The sequence below is a fragment of the Camarhynchus parvulus genome, chromosome 9 (assembly GCF_901933205.1).
Source record: "Camarhynchus parvulus chromosome 9, STF_HiC, whole genome shotgun sequence".
Taxonomy (NCBI): domain Eukaryota; kingdom Metazoa; phylum Chordata; class Aves; order Passeriformes; family Thraupidae; genus Camarhynchus; species Camarhynchus parvulus.
In genome coordinates, this window is record NC_044579.1 from 827,079 (window position 1) to 848,887 (window position 21,809).

Sequence of the window (21,809 nt, forward strand, 5' to 3'; positions counted from 1 at the left end):
TGCTGGTTTGCAGCAGGCAGCTCCAGGGGTTAAGGGCAACACCAACAACTGCTGAACTCCTCTCAAAATATGTCTAGAAAGAGAGAATGAAGAGCTCTGGAAAGAGTACCCAGCTGCTAACACAGATCCAGCTACAATATCAACTCTGTGACGTAGCAGAGCTCTGCAAACTAAGGTCTAATTGTAGATCAAAAAATATTCTTAGAAATGTGTTGCTTAGCTCATCATGCTTAAGACTAGATTTTCCTGATCCATGTGTCTTTTATCCCAAATCAGTAACACCACCACTGACTCCTCTTCCCCCTTTCTTTTTAGTTGAACTACAAAGAAGAAGAATACTTTGAAAACATTATTCAAAATTTAGTATTTACCCAGAAGAAAAGGTTGAAAAAGCTGAGAGAAAAGGTGGACAAAGAAGAGTAAGTATTTAATAATACTCTGTCTAGTCTTTTATCCCATTTTCACAGGAGAAGTTACCTTCCAACTTCAAATATTCTGTGATTCTCTTACATGGTTTCTAGGCTTATTCTAGCAATCATAACATTGCCATTAACAATTGAAATACTAACATTTATTCTATTGGTGTTACCAGGTGGATAAGTGGAGCTGCTGTTGTCAATGCTTTTTACTCAGCAAGTAGGAATCAGATAGGTAAGGTTTACCTATTTATTTTTTATATATGTATGTATGTACTTTTAATATCAGGAAGCGAAACAATCTTGATGTAACAAATTTGAGTATAAAGATTCCTCATGTCAGCCTACCCAAAACCATCCATGGGAATAAAAAGCCCTGTCCGTTCTGGCTAAGGATTAGAACCACATGGAGGCCCCAAGGTTTCTCATCTTGTGAACCATCCCAGCCCCCTCCACAGTGCTGCAAGGCTCCCAAGAGTCACGAAACATTTCACAACATTAATTATGCATCTCAATATTTCTGTCACGTCCATTCTGCAAATAGTGTTCAAATTTTAGTCATCCAAATGTCACAGACTGCAGTGTCCTTTCTAGGCCATTGGTGAGGTACTGTGATCCACCCATAACTCCTGACAAGTCTAAGAAAATGGAAAAACGTTGTCCTGCAAGGCTCTGCACAGAAATGAAACAAGATTATTTCTTGATGTGAGCATTTAGCTCTTGACTGAACAGTTAACACAAAAACTTCCAGAAGGCTTTGTTTAAAATAGCTTTGTTCAGTAATTTGTAGGAAAGGAATCATGATGTGGAAGACTGAAACTGGTGACTGGCAGTTAATGTGAGTCATATATTCTTACCTCATCCTTCAACTATGGCATGCACAGGATAATTAAAGCAGTCTGATCTTTAGAGTGATGTCTGAATTAGCTTAGAACTAGACTTTAAAAAAACCTCTAAATATCAGCTCTGTGCATGGTGTGTAGGGAACCTGGAGCTCTGTGGCTCCATCTGGGTGTGGTGTGACCTGCTGTGCTCCATCAGCAGTTCAGACCACGAGGAACCCACTGAGCTCCCAAAGAGCACCTGGCTGAGCTGCACCAGGCAGCCCTGGTGTGTCCTGCAGGAGCACCTGGCTGAGGCTGCACAGCCCTGTCCCCATCCCTGAGCAGGGTTCCACAGGCAGCAGCTCCAGAGGTGGCTCCTCTCACTGCTGACACCATCCGTGCTCCCCGATAACAGATAGAACAGTGGGACATCCATTCCACAGCAAACTAGCACTGGGATTGCTGTGAGAGCAGCTTGCACACACAGCACAACTGGCTGTTCTAACCTCTTTGTTATTTTCTGGTTTTCCCATGGTTCTTTCTCGTCCTGAAAGAAAGCCCTAGAACTGAACTGGATTTATACTGAAATACAAGAAGTCTCAATCTTCTTTCCCTTGCTGTGTGAGGACTGTCACCCAATTCCTTCTGCCTGTTTAAGTTGTGTAGAGCTACATCTACCTCCTTCCCAGGGAGAATTAAAACTTCATATTGCAGAGGCAGCAGGGAGACAGGAAAAGGCCTTCAAGATACTAAGTGGAACTGAATATTTTATAGTAATTTCTTACTCTTAACTTATAAAAAGATCAGGATTGCAACATGGTTTCTTTCTAAATGAATTGTTTTGTAGAAGAAGCCTAGAAAAATGAGCAGAGAAGTGGGTAAATGGAACTGCTTTGTTCCAGTTCTTTTATTGACAGCTTGGCCTATATTTATTGATTCCAGTGGGAGTTACTTGTATTTTCAAGGGAAGAATAAATTCCTGTCTCTGAGATTGATTTGTGATGGAATGATCAAATAATCTATTCTTCTTGGGGGACACCCTCCCACTTCTCACAATGTTGTGAGGTTTGTTTAATGATGAGACTGAAGTCTGTGAATGCTAAGTGATGGAAATTGGAACAAACTGCTTTTTCCTGCAGAGCAAAAGCGTCACAAAGCAAAAGCTGGTCGTGGTTTTGGAAGTGTCTGAAGAGGGGGGTGGTCCTGCTGCTCTGTTGCTCCTGTCCTGCAGCACTCCCATGTGCCAGTCACTGGCTGGGAGATCCCAGGGAACAGGGTGGTTTGGGTTGAAGCCCAGAACAGTGGTCTGGCCCCACTGCACCTGCAGGGTGACGAGACAGGGCCTTGATGTGCCGTGGCTTCCTTTTCAGCGTTAACTGTGCTTCCTTTTCAGTGTTCCCTGCGGGCATTCTGCAGCCCCCTTTCTTCAGTGCCTCCCAGCCCAGATCCCTGAACTACGGCGGCATCGGGATGGTCATCGGGCACGAGATCACGCACGGCTTCGACGACAACGGTGAGGCCCGGGCTGCCCTGCAGAGCACCCAGAGCTCGGGGTGTCTGACATGCTTCAGGGCTCAGTCCTAACGGGGAGCTGAATCTCCATGTGTAACGTGGACTCTGGATTTCAGAGGCGTTACAGTACTGCTCTCCCAAGGGCGCAGTCCAAAGTCTTGCTCGCTCCAAACCCTCTCTTCTTGTGTAAATAATTCTGTTTAACTCACTGTTACAGGCAGGAATTTTAATGAGGACGGAGACCTCGTGGACTGGTGGAGTGAAGAATCAGCACGGAATTTCAAGGAGCTGTCGCAGTGCATGGTGTACCAGTATGGGAACTTCTCGTGGGACCTGGCAGGTGGACAGAACGTAGGTCCTGCCTGGGGAGGCAGCACTGCTCACAGCGCTGCATGGAAGGCACAAGAGGTTGTTCCTCTCAGTCCCACTGGCTGCCTTTTTACAGCCTGACAGGATATTCCATCACACAGGACAGGGAACAGATAAAACTCCCAGCCCTGAGGTTGTCCCAAAACATGTGCTGAAGTGTGGGAATTCAGAGAGAGGCCAGTAAAAATAGAGACGAAAATTTCAGCATATTTTGCTGCCCTTTTATTCACACATTAAACTCAGTCAAAGGATGATTCTAGATTTTGCAGCTTTGACTATCATCAATCAATATGATGGACTAAAGGTTAAAATAAGGATGTTTTAAAAACGGAATTAGAGATTTCCCAATATCAAAGCTTCATCATATTTGATGCTATTTGACTGACTTAGGAATACCTGCTAAATAGAGATCTTCTACGTATCTGGCTACCAAGAAGCTCCTGAACTTGCCTACTATACAGAAAAATACCTTCTAGCAGATTTGCTGATGTCTGTTAACAATTTCAGCAGTTTGGAGTTTGAATTTTAACTTGTTCTACAGACTACAGATTCTGTCCACTTCCTCAAACTGGAACTGTGGTAAGAAACGGAGGATTAAAGACAAGGAGAAAAGAGGAAGAATAAATGAGCAATGACTAAGTAGCAGAAAATCTGGGTAAGAGATACAGAGCTGAGAAAGTTGACTGGAGGATTAGAAAAACAATACTATCTCAAAACATGGATTTAGAGACAAGGGACATAAAGACTTTTTGGAGATTTTAACATAATCTTCTGCTAAACCTTCAGATTTTAAGGTCATTCTTGCCTTTAGAAACTGGAAAATGCACAAAGTTTGGTGTTACAGGACCTGAATGAGCTTTTTTGTCGGAAACCAATACCTTTCCTTTCTATTTTACAGCTGAGTGGAATCAACACACTAGGAGAAAACATTGCTGATAATGGGGGTGTGAGACAAGCATACAAGGTAAGAAATATCCATTTCTCTATTTTAGCTGAAACTGTCAGAGATGAAGAAAATCAGTTTCAGAGCCTTGGAAGAAGAAACACAATTTCTGTGTTAGGGACAGGACCAGACCTACTGTGCCATCAAGGCCTGGATTAAAGCTACTGTCCAGCTGTGGTATTTCTCTCACCCTGTTTATCATGTCAGGCTACAGATTACCTGTTCCTAGGGAACTCTTTTTCAATATTTTTCCCCTTTGTGAATAAGGAATGTGAGAAATGGAAACATTCACTGGCTGACACTTGGACCATGACCTAAAGAAAGTGCTGATACCAGCAGCTGTCTGCCTCTGGCTCTCTTTTCCACCAGGTTTTTCACGCCAGGAAGGAGGGGCAGGATGACTTTCTTCTGACCCATAGCCATAAACACTTTGCTTTTCATCTTGCTCAGGTGACTTGGGCCCTCTGTCCTGGTATCCAGAGATGCCAGAGACACTGGACTCCCTGCACTGAGCCTTCCAGGGGAGCTGGATGCTTTCTGGCTTTGCTTTCCTTCTCTTCCCCAAGCAGCTGCCGGACTCCCTCGGTTGGCCACTGTTGAGACTGGCAGTCAGAGAGACACGGGTTCTTTTAGTGAGCATGGTCTGGAAGAGAGTAGCCAGTCAGCTTCTCTGTCAGCTTTCCTTGTTACTCACCAATCTGATGGCTGCAAGCCTCAGCAACGTGATCCTCCTTCTCCTCCCCTGAACACCTTCTGTGGCAAAACACTCAACCCTTGGCAGCTGAGTGCTGTCCCTGCCCAACAGAGAGCCTCTGGATGCACGGGCCAGCGCACGCTTCTCCAGCTCTCACTGGAAATGGACATGTTTGAGGGCAAACACAATTATTAATGAGAGCTCAAGGAACAGTTTGGAAGCCTAAAAGAGGCATCAGGCTTATTAGATTAGTCTGATCTTCGGTTAGTAGAATATTTGTGCAAAGTACAAAGCCATGAAAGGGGATACGCTTTCTGAAAGGAATGGGAGTAGCCAGAAAAATTAGGTCAGAAGTATTAAAAATTATTATGACATCATATAAACAGTAAAAAAAGGTCCAGAAGGAATCTTGAGAGGTCAGCATCCCACCCCCCTCTCCACGCAGGTAGAACCAACCCCTTGTGCATCCTTCCAGCCTCCCAGAGGAGCGTTGCCACTGCCTGCTCATGGCACTCCCAGTGCCACCACGGCTCTGCCTCCAACACACACAACAATCTGCTCCTTTCTCTCCTGTGACCTTTCACATATTTGAAGACTTACATGCTTCAAGGCCCAGACTTCTCTCCTTTAGACTAAACAAACCCAATTCTTTCAATCTTTCCTCATAGGTCATGTTTGCTGGACCTCTGCTCATTCTTGCTGCTTTCTTCTGGACTCTTTCCAGTTGGTCCACATCTTTGCTGAAGGGCAGTGCCCAAAAGTGGACAGAGCACTCCAGCTGAGCCCTGGCCAGCGCCGAGTGGACTAGAAGGATTACTTCATGTATTTCATATAAGCCACTCCTGTTTACACATCCCAGTACAACACTGGCCTCTTTCGCAGTGCTGTGGCACTGTTGGCTCTCGTTCAGCTGTTATCCATGGAAACTTCCAGAAGTTTTCCATGGACCTGCTATCTGCTCATCCCTCAGCTGTGCTTGGGCAGTTGATTGGCTTTGCTCGTGCGTTGCTGTGGCGCTGACTTCAGGCAGAACATTTCTGCAGCATCTTTCATCAGGGATGAGACACTAACAACACATCCACATTTGACACGTCTCCATAAGAAACATGAAAGCAGCTGCCCTTACTATGGCAAGGTTTTAAACCCTTCTGCAACTCACTGTAAAAAAACCAAACCCCAAAAAACGCACAGTGGGAAAAATCTCTTTTCCATAGTGCAGCATTAGATAACTGTACTAAGAAATGGCCCTGTTGTCTTCTGCTTCAAGGTGGCACATGTGGGATGGATGGCCAAGGGAGGCAATGATTAATTATGTCAAAGAATCCATGTTCCTCCTTGTCATAATTTCTTTTTGACTGAAAAATGCTGGAAGTGGTTACATTTGTGCTCACTTCATTCTACAGGCTTATGAAAACTTTGAGAGAAAACACGGAAAAGAAAAACTCCTTCCTGGTCTCGACATGAACCACAAACAGCTGTTTTTTCTGAACTTTGCACAGGTATCCTTTACTTCTTGCCTTAAGGGCTTTGAAAACCACTTGGCATTACAGTTTAACAGCAAGTCAGAACAGGCTGACTCCCGTGGGCTAGCTAAGAGCTGGCAGAGCTGCAAAGCTGAGCAGTGTTCACTGCACAGCAGTGAAAATAATCTTGTTAGGTAATTTTTATCTTCCCCAAAGAAATTAATTCTGCCACTTACAAGCCTGGTAGGAAGTGCCTTGTGCCCAAGTGCCTTTGTCTGAGGACAGTGATATATTTTTTTAACAAAATACACCCTTTTTTCTCTATGTTCTAATGTGGAATTTATTCTCATGAACATTACGTATTTCACAGTTAAATAACAGCAGGTCTCCTCCTGTAAAATCTTAGGCTAATGATGCTTTTCTCTGTTACCTGTGCAGGTGTGGTGTGGCACGTACAGACCAGAATATGCAGTGAACTCCATCAAGACAGACGTGCACAGCCCAGGCAGATTCAGGTCAGCAGAGCCAGCGCCCCCAGGGCAGCCCTGAGGTGTAACACCTCTGCAGCACGGGATCTTGTGGGGAACTGAAGAGACCCTGCCCAGGGCTGCGCTGCCCTTCCCAGGGAGCTTTAACATGCACACACCACAGGCAGAGCACACTGGAGAAGGGCTGGGCTCTCCCTGTCCCTTCCAGCACTGCCCAAAACAGGGCAAAGCCCTTCCCAAGCAGCTTCACAGGCAAAGGAAGGGTGTGGGATCATTGTCTCATCCATGAGAAGATCCAGCTTAATTGTGTCCACACCATGGAGCAGCTTTGAACAGCCTCCACACACAGCCATCACCTGGCTGTCGCTGTGTGACTGTTACTGCAGAGTCCCAGGCACTGTGCCTGGGACCCAGGGCTCATCCACAAATCCCAGCTCCTGCAATAGCTCCTGGTAGGGCTCTTGTACACCAACAGCACTGATGAACTTTCATCCTCCCCTGGAGTCACGGGTAGAATCAGTGGGAGATCACTGCCCTCCCTCCTAACAACCCCATGCGCTGTGGCACAACACAGATGTGCATTCTGTGTCTGGTGAGCTCAGCCAGCCTTCCCAAGATCAGCTGGGCTCAGTTCAGTGGAGCCATGCAGGAAATGTGGCTGCTCAGGCCAGACTAGGATCTTCTCTTTTCCTCTGAAGTCAGAGCAGCCTATTCACCAGCAGTGCAACAATGTGCTCTAATGAACCTGTTTGGTCCCGTGCCACGGCATCAGTGGCAGTGCAGCCATCACAGCATCTGCTGGGAGGCTGAGTCATCTCCAGGCTCCACGTCCACAACAGCCAAGCTCTGTGCTGATACAATCCACTACATTAATTCCAGGATCTTTCTTTCAACGGCTTTCAGCAAACCTTGTTTACCCCACGCCGGGATATTCAGTGAAAGCAGCGACTGTTCCTCGCTGTCCTCGCCTGTTTCACGGCGTGTGGGTTGTGCTATCTGGGATCTGTCCCAGAGGCACTTTGTGCACCGGCTCCTGCAGCCATTCCTGTCTGCTCTCAGTGCTAATGAGGCTCCAGGGGCCCCTCAGAACCTCCGCACATCTGATTTGGACGAGGTACAAGGCCTTTGAAGCTGGCTGGTTCAGCATCGCAGTGCAACAAGCTGTGTTTGTGTGTACCCTGGGCACGTTACATCGTGCTGTGCTGTCTGTGCCTCGGTAGGACAGGCCATAAACTGTGCATGCAGTGATACAAGTGTTCATGAGAAACCTGACAACGTCCTCAGAGTGGGCAGTCACTTACAGGATGAGGCCCCCTAAGAGCTCTAAAATAGAAAACATTTCATGACACATACCCACAAAATTAACACCTAATGAGATACTACACAAGTGTCACGAAGGCTCCCAAGGTGCCTCTTTTGATTATTATCTGGGGAGTGCAATGAGCCTTTTCAATACCTGCTACACTGGCTGGGGGCTGCTTCTCCTTGCAAGTAGAACAGGCAGCTCCTCATAGAAATTGTTAATTGCAGTGCATCCCATTTTAGCAGTGCTTGTTCATTGGAGCAGTGAAGCACAGCTAGATCACCAAAATGCATGAGGCTTCTGATAACCCTTTTTCTGTGCCATCTCCTGTTCCACTGCCGGCTCCCAAGAGCAGGGAGTCACTTTTGGCCTTCTAGAACAACTGAAGTATTGCAGGTGTCACTGCTGAACTTCTCCTCAGCTTCTGTGGGCACAGCCTGGTTCTAATGTTGAACATCGTTCTCAGAATAATCATTAATTACTCAAAGAAGCAGTTCTTTAAAGAACTTCTGGGCCACAATCAACGTCCATCAGTATCTGTGTTTGACCTGTTTCCCTGCGTAGGTGTGTGCTGCTGTATTCCCAATTCTGAAGGAACAAGTGACTCTTAGCAGATCTATTCACACGTGTTCACAATTACCCATGTAAAATCAGCCTTAGCTGGAATGGCCTCGTACTCACTCCCCATGTTGAGTTGAAAGCCATTGTTTGTATGAGACTTTCTGCCAGAAAACTCATTCACTGGAAAATCTGTGCAGAACGCCCAGAGGAGCAGCATGATCTCAGTTGAAACCTGGTTGGTGTAAAAATGTAAATGAACATTCAGTGAGGAGTTACCACCACAGCCCTTGACCTCAGGGTCTTGTTTTCCCTTCACAAGACACTTGTCAGCAAAACGGAGCTGCAAAAGCCCTCAGTGAAAACTCCTGACGAGTGAGAAATCTGTTTGGGGGAAAGAACCGGCTTGTGAGAGCCAGCCATGGGGAGGGGACAGGTCCTGTATTTCTGGGGTTGCAACAGGGGCAAGACAAGCTGAAGGAGAAAACACAGCCAGCCCTTGAGGTGAGATGAAGCAAGTCAGAGCTCAGCAGCAGGGCGTTCCCCACACTACGCTGAGGTGACACAACAAAAACAAGTTACAAAATATGGGTCATGTTGTTTGTTTCAAACCCGGGCCAGCAGCAATGACAGCGTGTTGCTTTGTTTTAAAGGGTCCTGGGGTCACTGCAGAACTCCCCAGAGTTTTCAGAAGCCTTCTCATGCACCACGAGAGACAACATGGACCCTGCCAAGAAGTGCCGCGTCTGGTGACGGACTGCAAACCTCACATCTCAAGGAGCTTTCCAGGAAAAGAGACCTTTCCCGCTGATTTTGAGAAGGGGAGGAGGGAAGAGAGCTGAGTGGAATGTGCTGGAGACATGGCTGTAATCCTTGGTAAACATGCAAACCCCAAATCATCGCCGTGGCAGCAGGGAAGGCAGCGCTGGCGGCCTGGCTGCTTCTCCCCCAGAGCCCACAGGACCCAACTCACCTGGCAGTGCACAGCCACGCCTCACCTGCAGCTGTCACCCTGCCCACAGCCTGCGGGAGCCATTTGAAATGGCAAAGTATAGCCCATGATCTCCCCTGGGCCGCTGAGTGCAGGTTTCTGATCAGGGCAGGATGGAAACACTCAGTAACACACATTTTAGCCATCATAACACAACAGAGAGACAGCAGTTTATATCCCAGTGTCAGACTCTGTACCCTCTGCTGTTGCAGGAAATCTGTTCTACCAAATGTTTTCGTTTTTACTTGAAACCATTTATACAAGAGGAGTCCAAAGACCTGCTGTACTTAAGTAACTTCTCAGTAATTACTCCAGCGTGTATTACCTGAAGTCTGTATTTACAACAGTTAATTTACAGCTTTCCAGCCCAAATGAAATAGTAGGTAATTTATTAATTTCTGTACCTATAATCTGTAAGATTGTGATCAAAGACCCTTTCACCATTTTCTAAGCTTTATCTTGCTTTCTCTGAAGTCGCTCTTTTTTAAAGTTTCTAGTAATGTATAAATCATAGTTTTTATATTTAAATCTTGAGCTACACTTTTGACTTGAAGTATTGTAACATATTTTATCAGTGGTTGCATAGACCTGGGAAATTGGACTAAAGCATGGTATCGGGCAATGAGGTAAAGCCTACAAAACTGAGTTCTCCAATGGAGGGCACAAACATGGGAGTTCCCAGGCTGACTGTCAGTGCTTGGGCTCTGATCCTGCACATCACTTGTACGTGTTCTGATCAGTGTCAGTCCTCACATCAGCAAAGCTGCACAGCTGATTGCAAGAGTCTGAAGGAGCTTTAAGTAAGAGGGTAAAAGGCTTTAAATCTGCAATGATATGTATTAAACATCCTCATGCAGATTGCAAAGGAACTTACTGCTTTGTTTATCAAAGCAAAGACATTTGCAAACCAAGTACCAGATACCTCAGATGACTGCTACAATAGGTCTATTTAAAAACCTATGTCCTTTTAGCCGAGTTTGTCATCTGATCAAAACATTTTGATAATAAACTGAAATTATGAGCCAAATGCAGTGCGTGTTCTTCATAGGAATTATGAAAATACAAATTCTCTCCAAATACATGTCTGTGCTTGCCCCCGAGCCTCACAGTCAGAAAACACAGACCACGACAACAAATCCTTCTCACAGCTCCCAGGCCCGGCTTTGCCCAGGAGCGAGCCTCTCACAGAGAGGGGAGACCAAAGCGCCTCTGTTTTCACACAGAAACCAACATTTCGTACAGGAACCAGCGCTTCGCACCGCTCTGCACAGAACAAGGACCATTAAAAGCCTCCGGCGCTCGGAGGGAGCCGAACGGGGCTGGAGATGGAGAGCGGAGCCCGGCGGGCCCTGCACAGGTGAGGGAGCGGCCTCACCTGCGCTGTGCCCGCGGGCCCGGGCGGCTCTGACGGCCCCACCCGCCACTGACCCCGCCCGGGGCTCTTACCTGAGCCGGGGTTCCTGCCTGAGCCGGGGTTCTTTCCTGAGCCGGGGTTCTTTCCTGAGCCGGGGTTCCTGCCTGAGCCGTGCCCGCCGGGGCCGTGCGGGGCTCCAGGTGCCCGCAGGTGCGGGGCTCGGGGCTCACAGCGGAGCGGGGCCGGGGGGCTCCGGGGGGCTCCGAGGGTCCCGGGGCTCGGGGCTCACAGCAGAGCGGCTCCGAGGGCTCGGGGCTCACAGCGGAGCGGGGCCGGGGGGCTCCGAGGGTCCCGGGGCTCGGGGCTCACAGCAGAGCGGCTCCGAGGGCTCGGGGCTCACAGCGGAGCGGGGCCGGGGGGCTCCGGGGGGCTCCGAGGGTCCCGGGGCTCGCAGCGCAGCGGCCGCGGCGCTCCTGAGGGCGGGGGCAGGTGAGGCAGCGCCCCCCTGTGGAGCGCACCTGGCGCCCCCGCCGCACCGGACCGGGACCGGACCGGGACCCGCCGCGCGTTGCTCCCTTTGCGCTTCTACCCAGAGCAAGGCAGGGCCCTCAGCCCCGCCGGGAGGTTTGGGGGCATAACGGGGTCATGGGCACGGGTAAGCCCAGGTGTGTGAGGCGCTGCGGGAACAGCCAGGAGCAGGTGAACCTCTTCCCTGGGCAGGGTCAGCCTCAGGGGCAGGAGAGACACAGCAGGTGGGGAAAGCTCCCTGGAGCCACTGTCCTTGCTGTGGGACTGGGAACATCCCACCCAAACTCTGTTCACAGGCAGGTGTTATCCCTGACCCTGTCCCACCCAAACTCTGTTCACAGGCAGGTGTTATCCCTGTCCCTGTCCCACCCAAACTCTGTTCACAGGCAGGTGTTATCCCCAGGGCTCTGTTCTGCACCAGTCATGCTCTGTGTACACCAACACCTTAAATGGCATTACGAGCACTGAAGAATATAAACATGGGCCTGGAGGTTTCCAGGATGCTGCATGCAGCATCCCAGGACAGGGGGACAGACATTCCTCTCTACCTGATTTACTCCAGGAGCTGTTCAGGGGACACAGGGAAAGCCAGGCAGAGGCAAGCCTGGCATCCTACTGTAACAAAACTGTGGTGGCCTGACACTGAGTTATCACCTCAGTTTAATAGTGTAGCACCAGCATTTTCCAAGAAATCTGAATGTGCATGGTCCTTTCCCCTCAATCACCAGCACGTCTCTGAGAGAAAAGAACCTGGCTCTCAAACACTCATTTTATTTTTCAGGAACTAAAAACCCCAGGTCTTTTGCTACCCCTTTTACCCCCACTTGTGAGGAGAGCTTCACGCTGTACAGCTGCACCACGAGCAGACACCCGAGTGGGCTGTCTGAAGGTGGTTACAAAAGGTCACTGCAGAGTGCTCAGTGATCTTCCAACAGCGTGGGGGATGCATATTTTCTTGGAATAATCCTCTCTTTATTACCCCATAAAACTGGCAGGAACTCCTGCTTTGTATACAGCAAAGTCAGCTCGATGATATTGATGCCAGCCTAGAAAGTTATTTTGGTTTGCACTGCCAAATCAGATCTCAAAAATCAGGTAAAGCTAAACCAGATTGCAGTGTTTACATTTTATCTCTGTAACATTTTAATTGGAAACATTCGATTTCCAGCGTTGTGAGACACCCAAAGAGCTGTTTGGGCCAGCGGGCCCTTTCAGAACTGTTTCCCTCCATGCCTGGTAAATGAAGTGAGTTGTGAAAACACAGACGTGGTCACTGTGGAGTCACAGCTGGATCAGTCTGGGTGGGCTCAGACACTGAGGAGTGGAAGGTGAGACCCTGAGGTGTGTGCTCAGGTGGGCTCAGACACTGAGCAATGGAAGGTAAGACCCTGAGGTGTGTGCCCAGGTGGGCTCAGACACTGAGGAGTGGAAGGTGAGACCCTGAGGTGTGTGCTCAGGTGGGCTCAGACACTGAGGAGTGGAAGGTGAGACCCTGAGGTGTGTGCTCAGGTGGGCTCAGACACCCATAAATGGAAGGTGAGACCCTGAGGTGTGTGCTCAGGTGGGCTCAGACACCCATAAATGGAAGGTGAGACCCTGAGGTGTGTGCTCAGGTGGGCTCAGACACCCATAAATGGAAGGTGAGACCCTGAGGTGTGTGCTCAGGTGGGCTCAGACACCCATAAATGGAAGGTGAGACCCTGAGGTGTGTGCTCAGGTGGGCTCAGACACCCATAAATGGAAGGTGAGACCCTGAGGTGTGTGCTCAGGTGGGCTCAGACACTGAGGAATGGAAGGTGAGACCCTGAGGTGTGTGCTCAGGTGGACTCAGACACCCATAAATGGAAGGTGAGACCCTGAGGTGTGTGCTCAGGTGGACTCAGACACCCATAAATGGAAGGTGAGACCCTGAGGTGTGTGCCCAGGTGGACTCAGACACCCATAAATGGAAGGTGAGACCCTGAGGTGTGTGCCCAGGTGGGCTCAGAGGGCACCCGAGCCCTAAATGGAAGGTGAGACCCTGAGGTGTGTGCCCAGGTGGGCTCAGACACCCATAAATGGAAGGTGAGACCCTGAGGTGTGTGCTCAGGTGGGCTCAGACACCCATAAATGGAAGGTGAGACCCTGAGGTGTGTGCCCAGGTGGGCTCAGACACCGAGCAGTGGAAGGTGAGACCCTGAGGTGTGTGCCCAGGTGGGCTCTGGGCTCAGCCAGCCCCTAGAGGGAGGAGGGGATGCTCCCACCTGCAAGGACCCCTGAGGTGCTGCTCAGGTGTCACAGGACACAGCAGCCATGCAGGCACCAGCAATCTCCCGGGTTTATCCCCTCTCTCTCAGGACATCTGATGAGACTGGACCCCCCTCCACCCTCAGCTCGTTCCCAGGTGCAGAAACCCGGTGCTAAGACAATTCCCAAAGGAATGTCACACTTCAGTGCTGCTGCTGACTGCTGGAGTGGCCCAGGAATGTTCACGGCTGCACCACAGCCAGATCTATTTGTGTTTCCATTCCTAAAGCTCAGCAGACAGTGCCCACAGATGGAGACATGATGTCTGACTGATGTGCTTTCCTCACATTCTCAAAATTATACAAATTATGTAAGCAGGAGTGAAAAAATTAGTTTCTTTCTCTATTTAACCCCATCAGAGTTTGTGAGGAGTTTTTTCACATTCCCTTAAATATACATCTTGCTGGGATCTTCCAGACATGCCTCTCACAATCAATTCTCTGCTTTAACTGAGGATTGAATTATTAATGATTTCATCTTCTCAGAACTGCAGTTCTTCAGTAGGAAAATCTTCATGCTCAAAAGCCCAGAGCTGTCAGTGACAATGCAGTGATCTGATGCTCAGTTGTGATTTAAATGGCACAGCCACTGGAAGTTCACATGGCTTATTATTGACTGGGGGAATATAATTGTCTCCAATTCTAATTAAAAAGGCAAACCCCAGCAGAAGGCACTGAGGGCCCCTGGTGAGCCCGAGGTTCAGACACACTCAGCTGCACAACCCTCCCAGCCCTGGGTGAGCCTGGGGTTTTCTTTTCCAAGGACATGCAATGTTCCTGTTTCATAACAATGGAGTCCAAGAGATTTTCCCCATAATAAGGCTAAAAATACTTGCCCAGGCCCCATGAGAAATTAACCCTTGCCTGTTTCTACCAAGCCTGAAGTTCCTTAGCTGGTAGCTGTTTGCTGTTCAGCAAGTAGGTGGGATCTGACCTACCATGAGACTCCAAAAACCACTCCCTAAATTGCAGATAATCTGAGAACAGGGAAATTGGTTTGGTGATTCTTCCTAATGGATAAGAAGTGTGCACAACACTTACATGGCTGATATTAAAAATAACTCATTTTATACGTATTTTAGTCATTAGAAATCTAAACTGAACTTCTGTCTTCTTCTCATCAACATCTGTAGGTTCTTCTCACCTGTAAGACACAGAAAATAGCATTTTAAAGGGTGGCAGTGCCACGTAGGGCAGGGGAGGCTGCCGTGTGACACTGCTCTCACTGCAGGGCTCTGTGTGGCACTGCTGTCACTGCAGTGCTCTTTGTGACACTGCTCTCACTGCAGGGCTCTGTGTGTGACACTGCTCTCACTGCAGGGCTGTGTGTGTGACACTGCCGTCACTGCAGGGTGTGTGTGACACTGCTGTCACTGCAGGGCACACTGCCCTCACTGCAGGGCTCTGTGTGTGACACTGCTGTCACTGCAGGGCTCTGTGTGTGACACTGCTGTCACTGCAGGGCACACTGCCCTCACTGCAGGGCTCTGTGTGTGACACTGCTGTCACTGCAGGGCTCTGTGTGTGACACTGCTGTCACTGCAGGGCACACTGCCCTCACTGCAGGGCTCTGTGTGGCACCATCACTTACCGCAGGGCTCTGTGTGGCACTGCCATCCCTCCGAGGTCAGGAGAAGACGATGTACACCATGAGGGCACAGCCCAGGATCCAGCCCAGCGCCAGCAGCACGGGGACAAGCAGGCGGGACAGCGGGGCCTGGGCTGGACAGGGCACAGGACACAGAATACAAAACACAGGGCACAGGGTCAGTGACACCGGCAGGGACTCGCTGAGCAGATCCCACCAATGCCAGGACAGGAGGTGGGCACGCCCAGGGTGCTGAGCCATGGCTCAGCTGCTCAGCAGGCCTAGGCCAGGCTCAGAGGGGCCCGGGACAGGCCCAGGCCCTCTGTGGAGCACACGGGAAGCAGGGCTGTGTGACACTGCCATCACTGCTCTGGCTTCACATCTCCATGCAGCAGCAGAACTTTATGGACCCTTCTATCTGTTTCCTGCAAGCAGCACACCCTTCCCAGAAAGCAGAATAACAACCTTTGAGATCCTGTTACTTACCAGTACGTTACACCTCTTACACAGTTAATGGAGTTACGGGTTTCTGAAGGGATTAATAAATTATGTAAAACTATGCACAACATCTGGCACCGTTCAGATCAAGCAGGCAGACTCAGAGGGATGTAAGGACTGACCCATTGTTCTTCTGAAGCTCTGCACAGCACACCTGTCTCACCATGACACTGCACAGTGTGTCTGCCAGAGGGACAGATCTGCATGTGCTGCCATGAAAATATTAAACACATAAACACATTAAAAAGTCCTGCCCCCAAACCGGGTGTGCTTTTGCCCCAGGGGAGCCCCTCGCTGTTTCATTCAGAGACCTTTCCTGCTGTGGCACCAGCTGAAGCTGCTGGGGTGGTTCCCCTGCCCTTTCTCTGAAGGTCTCATCACAAAGGCAGGGCTGGATCCTGCACAGAGGGCTTGTCAGAGCTCTGCTGACTGGGGGGCTTTGCTAGGGGAGCTCCAGTTCAAACCAGTATCACGGTAACCTCTGGGGCTATCAATGAAAACTCAATGAATCGTGTGCAGTGTCCTTTTGTACCTTAGCAGAAACTCAGATATCTACCAAACTATCTCCCTAGACGCCAGAGTCAGCGGTGCAAAAAAAAACCAGGAGAAAAGTCTTTAAAAACTTTGAACATAGCTATGAAGATGGATTAAGAAGTTCCCTTCACAAGTGTTACCTGAGTAGCTGTGCACACAGCACACAGCACAGCTACAGTTGTAAATTTAAGTGAAATAAATAAAAATTTACAATAGTTATAAAATGCATTTTGATAAACTGCCTTTTCTCCTTGGAGAGAGTGAAGTGTGCTTACAATGGAAAGGTCATTATTGAAATTTCATTTTGCTCCGCCACTTGAGCTTTGTGGGGTTAAAATCTAAATTATTCTGTGTTCACTTGGCACTACGCTTGGAGCTCAGCTCCACACAGTATAACAAAAATCCTGTCAAACAACTCATTCTACACACTGTCCTACTGTGTCAGCTAACCTGGAATGACAACTACAAAACATAAAGAAAACAAAACTGGTAGGATTCAAAAATACAAGAGGAACCCAAGCTGTTAATAGAATTAGCCTTTAAAGAGATCACGCTTTCTAACTGAAAAGTAAAATAAATATTGTGTATCAGACAAGAATACAAGTAGCTGAGTGTATTCACACTGCATTGCTCAGATCTGTTAATTTCAGAATATTATTACATCCACATGTAACTGTGCCTCTTACCTGGTTCTGCCATTCCCCCTCTGCTAGTTTAATGGCAGGTTAAGGTTTGCCTCTGCAGTTGCTCTGAGAGCCCTGGGATGCTTTAAATAGAGCAATATTTGGAATGTGCTGCAGCTGCCTGGCCCACTGGTGCCAGGGGTTGGCTATAAGCATTCAATTGTCTAAAAAGGCAGGAACTCAGGGCTTCAAGGTTACCTCTGCCTGTTCCTGCAACTGCACCTCTGTTTCAGAGCAGTCTGACTACAGAGGGGTCTGTTTCTGGCAGAGGGAGGGAAACAAGGCTGAAAACTGCTTTATGGTCTCTTTATAGGCATGAAGCCCCCATGGTAAATGCAGCTAACACTCAGGAGCACCCTGTGCCTCCAGCATGACAGGGACCTGCTGTGTTCTGAGTGTCCCACACTTCTCCCACCCTTCTCCTATGGAAAACCCAGCCAAGCCCTGCTCAGGGTTCCTGTGCAGGGATCCCTGTGGTTACCTGTTCAGGGTTCCTGTGCAGGGATCCCTGTGGTTACCTGCTCAGGGTTCCTGTGCATGAATCCCTGTGGTTACCTGCTCAGGGTTCCTGTGCAGGAATCCCTGTGGTTACCAGCTCTCTGCTCAGGGTTCCTGTGCATGAATCCCTGTGGTTACCTGCTCAGGGTTCCTGTGCAGGAATCCCTGTGGTTACCAGCTCTCTGCTCAGGGTTCCTGTGCAGGGATCCCTGTGGTTACCAGCTCTCTGTTCAGGGTTCCTGTGCAGGAATCCCTGTGGTTACCAGCTCTCTGCCATGCCCTGTTCAGCCTATCACAACATTTTGAGACACGAGAATAAACCATGCACTTAACTTTCTTTGTCTGGCTTTACCATAAAGCAAATCCTTTTGGGATGAGATCCAATTTGCTGTGAAAAGAAATATGACTCTGTGTAAAATATTTATTGGAAAAAAAAATCTCTGATACAATAACTTTGTTGGCTGCACAGCTGTTCCTGTAAGAATCCTATCTGGCTTGGTTCTGCTAATTATATCTATCCATCTGATCTCATGGAAATAATTTCCAGCAGGAATCATGTATTCCTGACGAGACCATCTGACCTTCAGGGGTTGGGATCCTTCCAGAGCCACTTGCCACAAGCAAGGGCAGGGAGTCATTGCTGCTCACACCAGTTTGGGCGCTGCCCACACCAGTTTGGGTGCTGCTCACACCAGTTTGGGCACTGCCCACACCAGTTTGGGCACTGCCCACACCAGTTTGGGCGCTGCTCACACCAGTTTGGGCGCTGCTCACACCAGTTTGGGTGCTGCCCACACCAGTTTGGGTGCTGCTCACACCGGTTTGGGCACTGCTGACACCAGTTTGGGTGCTGCTGACACCAGTTTGGGTGCTGCCCACACCAGTTTGGGCGCTGCTCACACCAGTTTGGGTGCTGCCCACACCAGTTTGGGTGCTGCCCACACCAGTTTGGGCGCTGCTCACACCAGTTTGGGTGCTGCTCACACCAGTTTGGGCACTGCCCACACCAGTTTGGGCACTGCTGACACCAGTTTGGGTGCTGCCCACACCAGTTTGGGTGCTGCCCACACCAGTTTGGGTGCTGCTGACACCAGTTTGGGCGCTGCCCACACCAGTTTGGGCGCTGCTCACACCAGTTTGGGTGCTCTCCCCAGTGAGTGCTGCCCTGCACGTCCACAGCTGGACTCAAAGGAGATCAAAGTTGTAACTGCAGCAAAGAAGAGAGTAACAATATGACATTATTTAAACAACACATCTTCTGTTGGGAACTGAGGAATGAACTGCTGACATCAATTCCACAATAGACCTCAGTCCAACAGCCCCCTCAAAAAAGCAGAGGGAGAGTTTCAAAAGACAAGAACAAGGAGAGGACACAAGGCTTAAGAAAACACTCAGAATGATCTGTGGCAAAGCACAGCTACTGCTTTGCTGCTGAAGAACAATCCACAGGAACAACAATTCCCTCATTTCTATCTGTGTGCTCAATCACTTGGTTTATGCTTTCCCCCCTCTGTGCTGGGACACTGAGATACTCAGTCTCCAGAGTCACACGTGGATGGGCAGCTGGGCTCAGAAATGAGATTCCTTTTCAGCCTCCAGCTCACTGAGGTGCTCACACAGATTGGCCTCAGGGCAACCTTTGGGGCAGCCTCCAGGACCTCACTGCCACTAACTGCTCAGAGCTGGGAATCGCTTCAAATGCTTTAAATGTCTGCAGTGCTTCAAGGCAGTTAGGGCCAAAATCAGGAGGAGGAACAGGGTAAGGCAGCAGGGCTGCAAGGCTTTCTGTGAGAGAAGCAATTTTAAGGGGAAAAATCCTTTTAGTGCCTGGTGTTTGGGCAGGAACTGTCAGAACCTCACTGACCTCTCCCCACTTTGCAAAGCAAATTGGCCATTTTAGTGTTAAAATACCCAATATGTTCAGAGCACATCCCGATCTTCACCACTGCATCAGTAGCCAGAGATCAAATACTGGAATGTCACATTTCTGTCTTTGTTGCTGAACTTGTAAGCTCTGGGAATCTGAACCCACATGCAGGAGGCTGGCAAAGAAATGTTTTGTTTTACAAATTCTATAAATTCTATATGATCCCTATAAATAACTGCAGCCTACACAGCTTTAGAGGAGATTATAAGGACAGACCAACTCATCTTCACAAAGGGAATGCTCCAAGTAATAAAATCTTTATAGCTTTGTAATACTGGTATTAATTTTTAAATCATATTTCTTTTAATTGATCTTTTTTTCCTTTAAGAGAAAACCCTGATTTATTAGCGAATCAAAAGCCAAGTTTATATGCCTTGAATTATTTTATGACTTTCCCATACTCTCTTGTGACCTGCAGACTAACATATGAGAATATCAGATTATTGCATTCACAAAATAGGTTTATGTGTGGAAAATCTGTCTAATGAAATGCATTTTATTAGTCACACCAATCTTAGCATTTGAAAGCTCCCTTAAAAATTGCTAGACATTACTTCTACTCACATTCACATCATGAAAATAAAGGCTGATTTATTTGATAACTATGCAGCCAAAGACCTGAAAAAATCCATGTATTAAGCTACTAAATAATTAATTCCACATGCTGCTTCCTAAGGCTCTGGGTCTACACATCATTTCTGCTGGCAGAGAGCAGCATCACCCAGCTGAGTGCTGAGATACCCGCAAAACCCAGCAGCAGATATGATGGGAAAGAGCAGTGTGGAGATCTCCACTGCTGGGCCTGTCCCCTCTGGGGTCCCAGAATAGCACTGATAACGAGCTGGGGTTTGCCTCTGTGCAGCTCCAGGGCCTGGCAGCTGAGGGATGGCAATTCCTGCAGAGCTGCCACAGGCATGGCCCCATCTCCCTGGGACCCCACTCACCAGGGCAGCTCCTGGGAGCCCTGCAGAGCTGCAGGTGAGGAGCAGCAGCAGGAGCCCAGAGCACAGCCCAGAGCACAGCCCAGGGAACAGCCCAGAGCACAGCTCAGGGAACAGCCCAGAGCACAGCCCAGGGCAGAGCCAGGGCAGAGCCCAGGGAACAGCCCAGAGCACAGCCCAGGGCAGAGCCAGGGCAGAGCCCAGGGAACAGCCCAGAGCACAGCCCAGAGCACAGCCCAGGGAACAGCCCAGAGCACAGCTCAGGGAACAGCCCAGAGCACAGCCCAGGGAACAGCCCAGAGCACAGCTCAGGGAACAGCCCAGAGCACAGCCCAGGGCAGAGCCAGGGCAGAGCCCAGGGAACAGCCCAGAGCACAGCCCAGGGCAGAGCCAGGGCAGAGCCAGGGCAGAGCCAGGGCAGAGCCCAGGGAACAGCCCAGAGCACAGCCCAGAGCACAGCCCAGGGAACAGCCCAGAGCACAGCCCAGAGCACAGCCCAGGGAACAGCCCAGAGCACAGCCCAGGGCAGAGCCAGGGCAGAGCCCAGGAACAGCCCAGAGCACAGCCCAGGGCAGAGCCAGGGCAGAGCCAGGGCAGAGCCAGGGCAGAGCCCAGGGAACAGCCCAGAGCACAGCCCAGGGCAGAGCCAGGGCAGAGCCAGGGCAGAGCCCAGGGATGGCAGCAGCTGAACACAGAGCCCAGTGTCCCACAGGATCAGGAGACCTGAGCAGCTCTGCAGCCACGTCCTTCCCCTGAGCTGAACAGGCACTGAGTCCTCAGGGACAGCCCAGCCACCAAAGCTGAGCCCCCAGGGACAGCCACAGGCCAGGTTTCAGGCTCTTCATGGAAAGACTCCAGCCATTGCTCCCTGTCCTGTGATGATTTTTCTGGAAGGGAACCCAGCCCATCACACGCTGTAAATACCCAGGGTTTATCATTTGAGAAATAGCAGCTTTCTGCAGGATGTGAGTTATGGTTTATACTTTACTGCAACCTGTTGCTGTGGTTGTTACTGTTGACTTGGCATTTTCTTCAGAGCTGAAAGGCATTTAATGTGTCACTTGGATTTGCACCGAGTCCTAACCCCTGGGCCAAGTCAGACCTCCAGGCTTACCATGCTGCATTTTCCATCTGATTTTTCTGCTGTGACAGAACAATGAAGATAACTACTCCGTTCTGTTTCTTTGGATGAGAAGAAATGACCCGCAGTGCACTCTATGTGCAGCAAGGAGCTTGAGGAAGGCTCCCTGGTGCAGGCACAGGAGGTGGGTTTGGCACCCCCAGGACACCCCCAGCCCCCAAAGTGCCCAGCAGCAGCTGCAGCCAACTGAGCAGCACCCCTCAGCTGCCAGGGCAGGCTCGGGGGGCAGGAAAGCTCCCCCAGAGGCGGCTGAGGAGGGGAGGCAGGGAGC

General features: G+C 49.5%; 2 protein-coding genes across 3 annotated transcripts in view; one reads left to right on the forward strand and one right to left on the reverse strand.

The window, feature by feature from the left end:
* MME (membrane metalloendopeptidase) overlaps window positions 1-10,579 on the forward strand; it is a 33,118-nt gene extending 22,539 nt beyond the window's left edge. For both annotated transcript variants that reach the window (XM_030954392.1, XM_030954393.1), the window contains exons 16-23: window positions 316-419; window positions 593-651; window positions 2,634-2,753; window positions 2,970-3,103; window positions 4,020-4,085; window positions 6,162-6,257; window positions 6,660-6,736; window positions 9,224-10,579. In XM_030954392.1, coding sequence (XP_030810252.1) covers window positions 316-419; window positions 593-651; window positions 2,634-2,753; window positions 2,970-3,103; window positions 4,020-4,085; window positions 6,162-6,257; window positions 6,660-6,736; window positions 9,224-9,323 — 756 coding nt within the window. In that variant the 3' untranslated portion in view covers window positions 9,324-10,579. The remainder of the gene's footprint in view (window positions 1-315; window positions 420-592; window positions 652-2,633; window positions 2,754-2,969; window positions 3,104-4,019; window positions 4,086-6,161; window positions 6,258-6,659; window positions 6,737-9,223) is intronic.
* Window positions 10,580-15,355: 4,776 nt separating this feature from the next.
* STRIT1 (small transmembrane regulator of ion transport 1) lies at window positions 15,356-17,047 on the reverse strand. Its single transcript, XM_030954395.1, has 2 exons — window positions 17,035-17,047; window positions 15,356-15,450 (listed from the first exon to the last, which is right to left on the reverse strand). The coding sequence occupies exons 1-2, from the start codon at window positions 17,045-17,047 to the stop codon at window positions 15,356-15,358; spliced, it is 108 nt and encodes a 35-aa protein (XP_030810255.1).
* Window positions 17,048-21,809: the final 4,762 nt, after the last annotated feature.